We start from the raw sequence: 15394 nt of genomic DNA, 5'->3' as shown, positions 1-15394 counted from the left end.
CAGTATCCATTACCATCGGTCCATCAAAAACCTGTTCTGCAGATCTGCGCTCAGGACAGAGCTGCACAGTTCTAGAGGCCCTAGAGCACTGCCATTGAATCATCCACATTTCAAGAACTGACTTTGGCATGACTCTAAAGCATGGAAGCCATCTGAGGCAAAGAAGGTAGACCCACGTAACCAGGCCATAACCAGCAACATGAGTTGTGCATGTTCAACCCTTTCTTGCAGTGCTTTATTTCTAAAAGAATTCATGCCGGACCCTAAGTTTAGCTCAGAAGTCCTCATCTGGAGTTATTGAATGTGTGTGAGCCTAATACTACGGCTGCCTAGACTTGATTCTACCTTATGCTTCTGCAGTCTACCACTAGGCACTTCCTGCCCCCTTATCGCACTCTTGCAAGTCCCTGCTTTCTCCCTTTGAATTTTTTTCTGTTCCTCCTTTCCCCGTTCTGTATTTTTCATTCTGTTGGTCTGTGTCAAATTCTCATGCCGAAAAATAAGTACAGGTCCTCAAAACTGAGTGCCAGTGGGCCCTACCTGCAAATACCAGCTCAAAGTAAGCTCGGCTTCCCAGATATTTTTTTTGTCACTTTGCCTGACAGTCAGAAGCAGGTCACACAGGGGGCAAGAGCCCCCAACCATAAACTTAAGACACAAAAAAATCACCTCCGTTTCTACTGTAACCTGAGATTATTTTTCTCTGTACAAAGGGCCGGTTTTCGGGCATTGCAACCGGTGCGGCCCCACTGGGTGCTGACCTGTGGCAGAGGGCGCTGACCTCAGGGGGTGCGCTATGTTTAGCAATAACCTATGATTGGAGAGATGAGGAGTACTTTTTCCAAGTGGTAGTAAGGGAATCCAAGGAGGTGGTCATGGGGGTGGGGGTGCCAAAAATGATTGGCGCACCGCGCGCCACCACCACCACTGCTAAAGCCGGCCCTGTCCGTACACTGTGCGACCAGCAAAGGTGCTACTAAGCAATTCAGAATAGGGTTGCATACTGTCTCTTGTTATCTTAAGTCCCTTGGGCTCTACTCACAGATAACGAAATAAATATTTTCAAATATTCCGATGACAAACTACTCTACTTGAACGTCTCCTCTGCTTCAGATATCCAGCACCTCACACAGACCTGGATGTCCAGCACCTACCTGAATCTCAGCCTCACCAAGACAGAACCCCTGTTATTTGCCAAGGACAGAAACTAAAAATAGCACAAACCTGGTTCACTGGCATGAACCTCGACGGCTTCAACCCCTAACTTTCACTAAATTCCAAATCATTTGGATTTACCTTGGAAATCGGCCTCACTTTGAACAAACACATTCCTCCCTTACCCCCAAATAAAACACACTGTACCATTGCCTCCGATAATCCACATTCCCTCCCCGTTAAGGGCATCCTATATGGGCCTGTCACTCATTGACTGTATACTTGCCTTTGACTCTACACAACACTCTGTTGCCCTTTGGTTAGGTTTGTGCTGTACAATTAGCACAATCATATGTACATAGAGATATTCGCTCTGATGAGACAATTTGTGACACTGAGCCTTGGCCAGAGCAATGTAGTGAGTTGCTACATAAAAAGAGTGCCAATTCTCCATGTTGTACGTTTTCGGTGCTGTCTTTGTAGGGAGGAGATGCTACCGTGTAAATTAATTCATGTGCCTATATTACCAAGAAGAGCCGCCATGTTTAAAAAGAATTCTGTATTTTGCTCCAGTCGGAAATATGCCAACATTAGAGCACCAATGGTATGTGGTTCTTTCTTTTCAAACTCAGGCATGTTACCTGCGGGGCTTGTATGGAGAGGGTTTTATTCCACAGTCCGCCAGATATTGGTAAAAGACTCAATTTAAACACACTGCGATCGTGGTCTTTAGCTACTAAGAAATATTTTGGAGTTGGCTAAAGTTTTTCGCATTCCTGTCTGGCACCATTTAGCCAGTTACCTTTCAGTTTCTTGCAACTTATCAATTTCCTATTTGTTTTTGACCTTACAAACATCTGATAGCCCTTACATTCAACCTTGTTCTCTCCACATGCGTGAATCTACTTGTACATCAAAAAAGGCAACTTCTACTGATGGTATTCTTTCATCTTTTATCTAGAGGATTTGATCAAATAATGTATTGCGACTTATATAGCGCACGTATCACCCGAAGGCATCAAGGCGCTTGCTTAGGGAACCCGTCCTGGTATTCCCCTGTGAGATACCCCAGCAGGGTATCCACAAGGTGAAAGCCAGGCATCCCACCGCGAGGGGCCGTAGTGGAGATTAAGCAAGCTATTGCCCAGAGTCGCAGAGTGTGACCCCGTGAGTCGAGTAGGCACCGGAGCGAGAATTGTCGAGTCCGTGGAATTTTTTGAGCCCGAGACCCGCCGAGGCGGGGAATCGAACCCTGGTCCACAGCCAATCTCAGCTTCCGGGTCTGTCGCCTCTAACCACTGAGCCACGCTTCTCCGTTGTCACAGACAATGAAAACAATCCTAAAATAGCCCACTTAAATGTCAAATTATACGCAAATAGCGATGACACTCCCAAAAAACCTCCCAATTTGGGTCGGAAACGGCATGTTTAAATATAGATCAGAGTTTACAAGATTCTGGGGGGAATTTGATCCAAAGGAAAGGTTTAAAGAGCACTTTTGGCGCCTACCAAAATAGAACAAACCCTGCGTTTCTTCCCCCAGATCGTACTTCACTGCTCTCATGTGGGACTCCTCTTTCTGTAAATTTTTTCTGCATCTGTAATTAGACTTAGTGGCAGGAACAGATGGTGCGGCCTCCGACGGCCCACGTTTGGGAACGCAAATACCTCATTTGCATAATGCATGCATCCCAGAATGCACTTCAGCAGCCTACCCTTCAAACTGGTTTCCATGGATGTTATTCAGTCTACCTTTGAGCACGTGTCCATGTACAGATGCAAATGAAGCTTTCTGGTGCTAGCGCAGAGCCAGCGATGCAGACCTTAACACAATGAGCCGGGGACCAATGAGAGAACAGTACCGGAGAATAACCCAACAGAAGAAAGCCTCCACAAAGACACAGTTTATCAATTTATGGGACATTAGGTAGGCAGTAGAAAGGTAAATCTGACTAATATACTCTAATCCCCAGAGCTCCTTCCATAGAGATGTATAGGGTTCCTACCCCATAGACACACATGGGCTACTTCTTAATTGGCATACCCTGGTGGTCCTTCCTCATACACCCTCATGCCAAAGATCCTTCCCCATAGACAAACTCCCAAGTACCCAGAGTAGTGTATGCACATGCATGTTGGTATGGGGAACAGCCATTACAACACGGGTTTTACCAACCGTTGCTTTTACATCGCATGCATTACAACGCATGCGATGTTACAACGCGTGGTAAAACCAGGCATACCATTACATCGCATGCGCTTTTACAACGCATGCGATGTAATGTGTAATGGCGGCGGCGGCTATCCACGTCGTTGTGAAGAAACTTAGGCTGTTTCCTCACAACGACGTGAAGCAAGCAGGAAGGAGGAAGCAGGATCAGACTGCGACGCTGGAGAGAAGAGAGGTAAGGGGGTTTGTGCATGGGGTGGGGGTTACTTTTGTAGGGTTTAGGGTAGTTTAAATGTAATGTGGTAGGGGGGGAGGAGCCTAGCTCGCGGCCGTGATGGTCGCCTTTTAGCTCGGCTCCCGCAGCCCTCCATCCTGACTGCCTATCCTGTCTTTTATCCTGTCCCGGGACGGCACACTTTTGGGGAATTGGAAACATTACGGCTTGTTTGTACTTACCATCTGACCCCGGGGTCTTGACGTGCAGTGGCTCCGGAGTTCCGGCCTCCGAGAGATCGGGGCCTCTGCGAGACTTGGACCGGGACCTGGCCGGTGGGATCCGACGGCTCTCGGCCCCGGCCGAGAGCGAGAACCAGTGTTGGGAGCCGATGTGCGAAGATCCCGGCGATCCTGACTCGGACCTGTCCTGCTGGTCGCGTGGCAGACGTGGGCGAGAAGCCCCGGGACCTGATTCTGAGAGGGGGTCTCCCCCCGCCGCTGCTTTGTCCGGCGGCCCTGGTCCTCGAGGCCCGGACTCCGCTTGTTTGGGGCACCGGTGCTGGTGCGGGCGGAGACCCGTTTTGGGCGGACATCCTTTTGGCATCGAGGCCGCCCTTGCTGGGACCCCCGGCGCTTGTAAAGTCCTACATTTGAGAATTGTTATTTCCGGGGGTCCTCGTGGGCGGCGATTGGGCTGATTCACGAAATGGCGGCCGGCCCTCTGGATCGAGAGTCACCTTGTGGCGGCGGGCCCGAGTTGCCTGATTGTGTGGGGATCGGATCTGGTGGGCGTGAGCCGACAGTCGGAGATATCCTGGAAGCCCTCAGATCCCTGTACGCTTCCCTGGCCCTGGGCGTCTCGGTGGGTCCGCCACGATCCGCCGCCATTTTGGGCGGCCGTTTCTTCTTGTCGCCCTCTTGTTTCGATGCCTCCATTGCCTCACCCCCCTCGATTGACCTGAGTGTCTCCACCGCTGATCGAAGATCGTGTAATGTGCTGGTGACTTTGGGGCGCCCTGCTTTTCAAGGTTCGGACCCCGGGGACTCGGATGCTGTACTGCGACCCTGTTCGACATTGTTGCCTGGAATTATGGGTGGACTTCCTCCTGTGCCTACTTCGATGACTTTGCCTGTGTTTAAAAGTGGGACCACCTCGCCCGCTCCAGTGGCGCAACTGAACTCCTGTTTCTCATGGCTCGTGCTTCGATTGTTGATGTATCGATACTTTCAGTTTGAACTATTGCTCACTTATCGATCTATCTACTCCCCACGTAGCTATGCTAGTCTCCATTCCACTCGATTATCTGCTGATTTCGTATTTAGTTTGTGGTTGTACATTGCCATGTGGTGGGTGGGGTTTGTCGCTCGGAAGGGTTGGGGGTGAAATGTATGACTTCTGCTTGATTCCCGGTATGCGATTTCGTTGCACACTTGTCTCTGATTGTAGAGGGGTGGGAGGTCCCCTTCTCCTAATATTTGGTGGCGCGTGATGGGGTGACATCCTGGTCTGTTTTTTTGATTGTACTTGTCCGGTTGGGCGGAGGGCTGTGGCCCATCGTTTGTATTATAGCTCTTCTGCTCCTCCCTCCTGTTTTCTTTCTCCGCTTTTGTGGTCGTTTTGTCTCGTTTTTCATTCTTTCTTCTTGCTATATTTCGGGTTCTGGTTTAGGGCGACAGGCACGCTGTTTGAAGGGTAGGCCGTAGCCTTCTACAGGGGTGCAGGGTGGGACGGGTGGGTTGGGTTCTATTTATTGTTTGTCTTCTGGTTCTATGGCCCTTTTGTATATCTTTTTCGTGAGGCCGCGTCTGTCCCGACCTCCTATGGTGTGTTTCGGGTGGGGGTATGGCGTCGTTACTCCTCCTGCTACGTTTTGGCTGTCTTTCGTCCGAATGCCATGCCCCACTTGGACCGTTAATCCTTTTGTCTCCTGTCCTCTCACCATGGGGTGCCGTGTCGGCGTGTCTTTTACCTTTCTTTTTTCATATTTCCTTATTTCCTTTTATTGTTTGGTTTTTCTTCCCTCCATTTTCCTTTCCCTTCCTCTTCCCCCCCCCCTACCTAGTCCCCTTCCCTTTTTCCCTTCCTGCGTCCCAGAGGGTACTGTGACGGGCGGGTTTTCATGCATTGTCTTCCGATCCCACTGTTCTGGCTTGGTAGTGTCCCGGGTGGCGGGCGTGTTACGAGGATAACGCTCAGGGGTTGACTGTATCTCGCATATCCTGATTTCTTGAATGCAGTGTGTTGTCCCCCTGATATTTTGCCCCACGCCCCCTGCTTAATGTTGAGGTTGATTACGGGATATCGGATGCCTCCGTATTGCAATTGTGCCTGTCATATGTCCTCTCCCCTTATTGTAAAATTAAGCCTTCTTTACTCCTGTGTTTTAGCCCTTTAGTTTCTGTATTTTTTTCCCTATTGCGATTATACGGCCTCTGCTTTGTGTTGATTGATTATGTACTATTTGCCTGATGACTCCTGATTGTTTTGTACACTGCGGCCGGCCGGCTTGGTTGTGGGCCTCTATTTGTCTTCTTTTGATATCAATAAAGGTTTAAAAAAAAAAAAAAAAATGTAATGTGGTAATGTTTGTGTTGTGTGTGTTATTTTAAAACGTTTTAGTGTGTGTTGTGGTGTTGTCGTGTTTGTTTAGTGTAGTGTATTAGGGAGGGTAGTGTAATGTTTATGTAGTGTAGTGATTTAGGTTTTAGGGTAGTGTAGTGTTGTAGTGTTTGTTTATTGTAGTGTATTAGGGTAGTGTAGAGGTGGGAGTAGTGTGGGTAGCGTAATAGTGTTTTAGGGTTTAGGGTAGTGTAGGGGTGGGAGTAGTGTGGGTAGCGTAGTAGTGTTGTAGGGTTTAGGGTAGTGTAGGGGTGGGAGTAGTGTGGGTAGTGTAGTAGTGTTTTAGGGTTTAGGGTAGTGTAGGGGTGGGAGTAGTGTGGGTAGCGTAGTTGTGTTTTAGGGTTTTTGGGTTGGGGTAGTGTAGGGGTGGGAGTAGTGTGGGCAGTGTAGTAGTGTTGTAGGGTTTAGGGTAGTGTAGGGGTGGGAGTAGTGTGGGTAGCGTAGTAGTGTTTTAGGGTTTAGGGTAGTGTAGGGGTGGGAGTAGTGTGGGTAGCATAGTAGTGTTTTAGGGTTTTTGGGTTGGGGTAGTATAGGGGTGGGAGAAGTGTGGGTAGCGTAGTAGTGTTTTAGGGTTTAGGGTAGTGTAGGGGTGGGACTAGTGTGGGTAGTGTAGTAGTGTTTTAGGGTTTAGGGTAGTGTAGGGGTGGGAGTAGTGTGGGTAGCGTAGTAGTGTTTTAGGGTAGTGTAGGGGTGGGAGTAGTGTGGGTAGCATAGTAGTGTTTTAGGGTTTCGGGTAGTGTAGGGGTGGGAGTAGTGTGGTAGTGTTTTTGGGTTGGGGTAGTGTAGGGGTGGGAGTAGTGTGGGTAGCGTAGTAGTGTTTTAGGGTTTAGGGTAGTGTAGGGGTGGGAGTAGTGTGGGTAGCGTAGTAGTGCTTTAGGGTTTAGGGTAGTGTAGGGGTGGGAGTAGTGTGGGTAGCGTAGTAGTGTTTTTGGGTTTAGGGTAGTGTAGGGGTTGGAGTAGTGTGGGTAGTGTAGTAGCGTTTCTGGGTTGGGGTAGTGTAGGGGTGGGAGTAGTGTGGGTAGCGTAGTAGTGTTTTAGGGTTTAGGGTAGTGTAGGGGTGGGGGTAGTGTGGGTAGCATAGTATAGTGTTTTAGGGTTTAGGGTAGTGTAGGGGTGGGAGTAGTGTGGGTAGCGTAGTAGTGCTTTAGGGTAGTGTAGGGGTGGGAGTAGTGTGGGTTGCGTAGTAGTGTTTTGGGGTTTAGGGTAGTGTAGGGGTGGGAGTAGTGTGGGTAGTGTAGTGTGGTAGTGTTTTTGGGTTAGGGGTAGTGTAGGGGTGGGAGTAGTGTGTTGTGTAGGTGTAGGGGTAGGGTTGTCACTTACCTTGCATACTTTTACCACGAGTATAGCTTTACCACGCATGCCTTTTCGTTGTAATGGCTTGCGTGGTAAAGGCATACTCGTGGTAGAAGTAGGCGATGTAATGGCATGCGATGCCATTGACATTGCGTAGTAATACCCGCGTTGTAATGGCATGCGTGGTATTAGTATGCGATGTAATGACATACATTCGTTGGTACAATATAAGGGTATGGGTCCCTTAATATGCCATAAAAGAATCCCAGTTGGTGGTCTACATTTTGATCTCACCTTATTGGGAAAGGAGGCAGGAAAGGGGTAAGGAAAGGCCTATGGACCAAGGTGACTCTCCCAACAAGGGAGCCCAAACACAAATGGAACCCTCTGATCGGGCCCCACTCCCGCCTAAAGCTGAATTGGGCTCCGTGCTGCAGAGTGTGAAGCTTGGGGACCACTCTACCTGCTAATTGAGAGGAGGTATGAGGGTCCTCAGGAAGACCCTTAGCCCATCTATCCTGTTGCTGGCAAGTCTCCTCACCTACACAGTGCCACTGGAGAGTGACGAGTGAGCCCTTGAAATTCATTAATTCATTGTTGGGTTCCCTGGTTGATGGGCAGTAGCCGTAGACACAATCCCACTGCGTACCCACACATCTAAGGTTCACAAGTGTGTGGTTTCTAACTCAAATTCCATTGTGGGCCTTTTTTTCTCTTTTGTGGCCTCCAGATGTTCCTCTCTGCCCCTAGGTGAAAAGGATGAGCTGGTTGGCTGATGAGCCTGAAGGGCTGCAATTGATTCTATCCTTCTATAAGATTGCTTTGAATGGAGCATAGTAAGAAATCCATACTAATATTATAAAGAGAGAGCCAAAATCTTTGAGGCGGGTAATCACAGTAACCATGGCACCAATCACAACACCCAATACAGCGTTGGAAAGGGCAGTTGCAGCAGAAGGACATAGGCTATGCAGACGGCCACCATATATTTTTTTTTTGCAGAGTTTTATATAGCGCGAACTTGACCCGAACTGAATCAGGTATCAGAGCGCTTTACATAGCACCAGTTACGTTACATGAGGACACACATTCATTTTTGTTAGGCACGGGGAGATTAAGTGATTTGCCCAGAATCACAGGATGTTTGGCGTCGTTACCAAGACTCGAACCCAGATCCCCAGGTCCGAGGTAGAGCGCCTTAGCCGTTAGGCCAACTCCTCTATACATTTAAAAGGTAAAAGAACCGTGCCAGCAAAGTAGTCCCTTGTGGGCGTGTCTGCATTGTGCTGAGGGCATGGGCTGGGGGCGTGACTAACGCTGGGGCGTGTGGTACGGCCATCACATCGTGGGCTGTGGGCGTGTGCTGGGGCGTGACAAACGCTGGGGGCGTGTGTCCGCCCTTCATGCCATGTGAGTCTCACATAGAAGTGCCAATTACATTGCTGCGCAGCATCAAGGGGCACGCTGGGGGCGTGAAAAACGCTGGGGGCGTGTGTCCGGCCTTCATGCCATGTGAACGCAATTGCGCCGCATCAAGGGGCACGCTGGGGGCGTGTCTTATGTTCCGCCCTTCATGCCATGTGGGTCGTACATTAATCAGAAGATCGTCTGCTGTGGCCGTGTGCTGGGGGCGTGACAAACTCGTTCACCTGGAGGCCTGGTAAGTAACGTTACTGCAGCCTCTCCTTCGCGCTGTTACTGAACTCTCTCATCCAACTAAATTACACGCGCCTGCTACCATCAACCAGGGCTCTAGCCGGGCTCAGGCGGCGGATCAGTACACTAATTACACGCGCCTGATAACATCAACCAGGGCTGCAGCTGGGCCTCAAGCAGGGGAACACGCGCCTGCTAACATCAAACAGGCCTGCATCTGGGCCTCAAGCGGGGGAACACGCAAATGAGCGTGTCTGCGGGGACAATTACTGCAGCCTCTCCTACTCGCTATCACTCAACTCTCTCATTAAACGGATTTACCCGCGGCTGATAACTCTCTCATTCAACGACATTACACGCGCCTGCTAACATCAACCAGGGCTGTAGCCGGGCTCAGACGGCGGATCACTACACCAATTACACGCGCCTGCTAACATCAACCAGGGCTGCAGCTGGGCCTTCTCTGTCCCTATTCTAATGAAACAAAAAATGTTGTCTACCGCGAGATTTTAAAATAAATTGCCCTTGCCAAATACACACATTACACACATTCTATTTCATACCCGGACAACGTCGGGACGGGCTGCTAGTGCAAAATAAAACAGTGAAAAGAAAAACAGCTAACCAAAAAAATAGAGATTAGAAAAGATTGCATTCGTTTTTTTAGATCCAAAAACAATGCACAGCCGAAGGGGAATTGAATTAAAAAAAAACTCCTGGCGACCTTGGCTTAATGATTATTAGATGTGCAAAAAAACGGAGGAAGGGAAAAGATAGGGAAGTAGTCATAAAACAGAAAAAAGGAGAGGAAGAAGGACAGAATGTAAAACAGCCATTAAGGTGGGTTGACGGAGGAACGCTCATGTTTAAAATACTCGCATGGGGAAAAAATAACTTCCCACTGCAAATGTATGCAAATGTTCCCGAAGTCGATATTTTTACCTTGCTGATCTCTCCTGTATTAAATGACTTTATTCTTCCGTTCTTCCACTCTCTTTTGAACTTTGGCCACAAAATCAAGACGTCACCTGAAGATACGGACAGATATATCTCCAGAGATACAGAATAACCATTGCCATATGACAGACATTCAATTCTCTCCAAATGTTTTGAGTTCCATGGCCTAGATCGGTGTTTTCTGGACATCTAGGGTTGCAGATAGCCACAGAGACACCCAGGGAAGCTCTTAGGAACCTATCTCCGTGGCAGAAGTTACTGTGGCATGACAAACCCTTAAGTCTCTGATCCAAGAGGGCGACACTTCAGAAGCTGATATTTTGTTTTTTTCACTTCTGGGAACCTCGCTAGCCCCGAATGTTGAACAGAGGGCAACAACAAGTCTTGTAATGAAGTGAGTAAAGAATAGTGGGTAAGCACACTTGTGCTGGGAAGCAGGGAACTTAATGCCACTACATGAGCTGAGACATAAGTGAAGATGAGCAGATGCACCCAGGCAAAACAGCAAAAATAGAAATAATAAAGTCATGCTGAGAATAGGAATTTCATTGCTTATTTAGAGTATGTGAATACAGAAAGAGAATAATATCCATGCCAGAGGGAAGCAAATGCAAACTGGAAGAAGACAACATTGATCAAGTAAGGGGCCCAGTCATGGTGCAAGTGGAGGAACTTCATACTGAGAAAGGACTAACTTGAGCAAATAATGTCAACAAATGACATATTTTTAGATGTTTTATGAAGCACAACCATCACTCACCCTGGTTTCAGAGTACGGTACCAAGGAGGGTGTGAGAACACCATGCAAGAGTGGATCATGCTTTCCCCGGTGACATTACAGAGCAAATATTACTTACAGCACAGTGTTGGTCAGAGATTAATAGACCATTGCAGTATGAGGGGAGTACAATATAGTTCATGGGTACTTGCAAACATTCTCCCAGGGGCCAGAATGTTTGCTCTGGATTATGACTGAGGCCGTATTGATGCCAGCAGGGTTTCAGTTGGACACGGGTGCAGTAAAGGTGTTCAGGGGTAGGGATGGGGGGGGGTTGTAAGGTGGGCGTCGAGGAGGTGAGGCAAGAACATTTATTAGCTAAATTACACAGTGTGAAACCAGAAACCCTGGGATCAATCCGGCTTTCCCACTTAACCAAATGGTATGGTCCTAGGCAAATGTTTTATTTCACTTGGCCTCCATTTTCTTCATTTTCACTTTTAAGAGGACCTCAAAATACACAATATGCGCTATATAAAACCTTCTCTGGGATTTGATTTAAGAAACTGTAATGTTGTCAATTTATAATAGCAACCCAGGCTACGCGGGGGGCACATAACAGCAGTCTTACCTCTTAGTTCACTATTGCCATTATTTTCACAGCAAGGAAGCATGAATGTTTCTAAATTCATGTTTCAAAACTATAACTTAAAAATATATATTTATTAATGCACTGAAATAATCTTAGGTTGAAACATTTCTGCATGTCAACGAAATACAATTTTTGAATTTTGAAAAGATGATAAATTGTACACGTTTGTTGGAAGATGTCTTTTAAAATGAAGGTGTTCCTAAAGTTAAGTGGGACAGGGCACCTTAGTTACTTCCTTACTTTTTTCTCAGTTAACCTGTAAGCCAATGCATGACGGTTTATTTACTACCATGTTTCTGAATATTAGTGCTCAGTCGAGTAACAGCAGCCCAGTGCTGCAGTGGACCAGGGGTGCACATGTAAAGGTCAAGAGGGCCGCACTTTGAGTATCCGTGGTCTAGGTAATGGGGATAATGAATGTATAAAGGATTTATGTTTACCAACAGAGTACAATTACAGCACCACCAAGAATAAATATAAACAACAGATTTGCAGGTAGGATATGGTGAGCAAAATAACGATGGATTAAACCCAGATCGGTGACTAGGGGTGAATGTTTTGCCATTGTGCAACATTCCGTCCATCATCTTGTGTGTTTTGCTGTTCACCCTATGTAGGAAGGGTATGCCCAGACGTGGGTCCCTTGCTCACTACGCCACTGGAGTCAAGCTATCCTGGCTGAAGACGGCTGATAGCCAGAAACCGGTCCTAGGATGCTTGATTCCGTTCTAGGGAAGACATGGCTTGGCAGTTAGGTCTGGACTGTTCCCCTAAGGCACAGGGTCAAGACTGATTTGCATATGGCCATGTCTGAACTGGGGTGGCTTGGTGAGCAAAATAACGATGGATTAAACCCAGATCTGTGACTGGGGTGAATGTTTTGCCATTGTGCAACATTCCGTCCATCATCTTGTGTGTTTTTTTAGGATATACCCCAATTTGTCATACAACTGGATTGGAACTAATTTATTGGTACTAATTTATATTTGTGAAACATCTGAACTCAAGCAATTGTCCTTTGCTGTTAAAGTGAGGGATCAAGAGGTGTTAAGCCAGTGTGTCAATTGCAGTGTGCAACCAGAAAACATGCGTTCAAATCCCAGCTTTCATCTTGAGCAAATTGTGTGTGATTACACAAATCACTTTACTTCACTTTCACTTATTTTGATTGATGTCAAATCAGAGACCACCTTTAATTCAGTTCAGGATGCCCGCTATATAAAACACCTGGCACACACACATATATATATATATATATATATATATATATATATATATATATATATATATATATATATATATATATATATATATATATATATATATAGTTAAATAAGCAAGAATGTTGCTTCACATATAAGAGCGCTGTTGGCCATATATGCAGTGCACGTAATAAACGGACATCTCGTGATTCCCTCATGGCGGTGCTATCAAGGCCTTTTGGGGTAGGGAAAAATTCATGTTTAAAATCTTAGTTATACCGTATCGTATTTGGAGGCTGTTATGAAATCTTATGTACTAAAGTTAAACAGGTTTTCAAGAAATAACCTTTTTTCATGATCCGGAAAATCTTCATCATATGTTTACATGATGGTCAGTGCGTGATGTATATGTTGCTCACCTGGTGCTCTGGCTCACAGAGCTAAGAAAGCCCCCTGGCTCCGCCCCCTCTAAAAATGCTGGCTTGCCCACCTCTTCTCCCCGAACGAGGAGGGGCCTATAGTTGGAGCTATAAAAAACAAATAACATGTTCTCGTATGTGTGCAGGGGAATTGCTCGGTCCGCTTTGGAGCACACGTGAGCTTCGTGTTCGCATTACAAGATTGTTAAATCTATGACGTGTACACCATTAATTAGGAATAAAAGAAAAAAATTGTTTAAAAGTCAGTGGTAGAACCCCGGCGTCCAGTTGCGAATCATCATTAAAATACGTGGCGAGTCATGGAAAAAAAACAGGAAGGGCTGACAGTGAAAAAGAAGGTAAAAAAAATTACCCCCACCACATCATATCAGTGCCCCCTACACTGAGACCTCCTCTCTCTTACGGAAAAGGAAATCCGGTCCGCCACCGCCCCCACGAATGACAGACCCCGGTCATAATGTGGTGGTAATTGATGCGCTAAATACCCTACCTGCTTATGCTAATCCCTACAAATTCCACATCGCCCCCTCCTCATAACCCTCTCCCCCCTCTTCTCCAACCCCCTCTCCCGCTCCCTCCCATCTCCAACCATGTGTGGGTGCTTTTGTCACAGTCAAAGGGAAAGGGTTCGGGATACAGTGAGATTCCAGCACCTTGACTCCCCGTGGTCTTCGTGAAAGCGCTTCATTGCATTAAAGCAGTGAGGCCATTAACACCCTCCCCCGTCCAGTGGTACAGAGGGGGTTATGGGGCGGGGTAGATGTACAGACACAGGAATTCCCTTTAGTGAAGGAAGCAGGAGAAGTCCTCCACCCTCTCTTGATAACAGCCCCACGCCTGTCCCTCACCCTCGGGTGGCGGCTCTAGTGCCAGGCGCTCTGCGCGCTCAGTCCCTACAGAGGTGGGTATCTCTGGCCGGTGTGGGTACACGGTGCGCATCCCTGTCACCGTGGTGGGCATGTGACTCTAGAGATGGGCTGCCCCGTCATACTCCTTCCAGACCCCTCGCCCCGCCAGACCCCGTCTCGTGGGCTGGCCACGCGGGGCACACTCACCATTCGTCCAGGCCGGAAGCGCGGGGCTGCACAGGCACCGGGAGGGTCCGCCGAGGGTCCTCGGAGAGGAGAGGTGCTTCAGTCCTCCGAGCAGGGGGTGCTGGTTGGGGTCGGTGCTGCTTCAGTCCTCCGAGCAGGGGGTGCTGGTTGGGGTCGGTGCTGCTTTAGTCCTCCGAGCAGGGGGTGCTGGGTTGAGGTCGGTGCTGCTTCAGTCCTCCGAGCAGGGGGTGCTGGGAGTCCTCCGAGGTCGGTGCTGCCTGAGGGCACCGGGTCGAGGGGCGAGCTGTGCCGGGTGTTGTGCGCGCGCTCTGGGCAGCTGCTCCCTATTCAGTCTGTATTCGGTTCTCTGCTAGAAAGGCGCTATGGTGAAAGCACAGAACAGGAAGGGGCTGTGATGGGGTTTCTGTGGCTGCCGGAGCCCCTGCTGCCTCCTTTCCTGCAAGAAGCAGAGGTGCTGTGCTGGTCGCTATGAGGCAGGAGCTTCCTTTCCTGTGCAGCCGGTTCCGTCTGCTCTCTGTGGGCCTCGGGTTCTCTTCTTCGTGCGCCTTGAATTACTTGCAAGATGTTGAGGTGCCGTGGTCTCCGTGAGGCGGCTGTTTTTATTCTTCTCTGGTCTGTGCAGCTGGCTTCTCCTGGTCGCAGCAAGCCCTCACGGTAGCTGCTATCCCCGTATTGTGTCGTGGTTCCTTGTGGCTCAGTGGCACTTCGCCGGCTTCGCTGTCCCTGAAGCACCTTCTCGGAACCCCCTGCACATCGAGTCTGTTTGTAGCGCCTCCTCGGCCGCTTCCTCTGTTCTTTCGGGGCCCGCTCTGCCGGCCCACACATTACACGGCCCTGGCTTGCGATTGGCCCACAGCTTCCCCTGTTTTACATGCTGGCTTCTCCTTTGTGTACCGTGTAGAAGTGACCTCCCCCCCTGAAGATACCCCACACCCGTCGCCTCCCTGCTGCTCGCTGCTTCTATCTCTGCTTATTCAAGTCTGTCTCCTGTCCCTCGCCTCCTCCCTCTCCCTTCCAACTCTCTCCATCCTACTTGGATAGCCTCCACTTTCTTGCACTCTCTCCTTGACTGTTTCACCAGTCTTCCTTTACCCTCGCAATCCGCTGATATTACCTCTCTTTCACATTCATTTTTCTGGCAGACAAAGTTATACAAGTGTTTATTTTATTTATTTATTTATTTATTTATGCATTTTTATATAGCGCCGGCTTTATCCGAAGGTGTCAGAGCGCTTCACAGTAGGAACAGAACTGATACAT

General features: G+C 48.3%; 1 protein-coding gene across 2 annotated transcripts in view; it reads right to left on the bottom strand.

The window, feature by feature from the left end:
* Positions 1–15032, bottom strand: part of LIMD2 (LIM domain containing 2) — a 129541-nt gene extending 114509 nt beyond the window's left edge. The window contains exon 1 of one of the 2 annotated variants that reach the window (XM_078645068.1): positions 14135–15032. In XM_078645068.1, the coding sequence (XP_078501194.1) occupies positions 14135–14137 (3 nt within the window). In that variant the 5' untranslated portion in view covers positions 14138–15032. The remainder of the gene's footprint in view (positions 1–14134) is intronic. The other variant, XM_078645067.1, reaches the window with a different exon arrangement.
* Between the last annotated feature and the right edge of the window lie 362 nt (positions 15033–15394).

This window comes from Lissotriton helveticus, chromosome 5_1, assembly GCF_964261635.1.
Source record: "Lissotriton helveticus chromosome 5_1, aLisHel1.1, whole genome shotgun sequence".
Lineage (NCBI taxonomy): Eukaryota > Metazoa > Chordata > Amphibia > Caudata > Salamandridae > Lissotriton > Lissotriton helveticus.
This window is presented reverse-complemented; position numbering and strand designations above follow the sequence as displayed.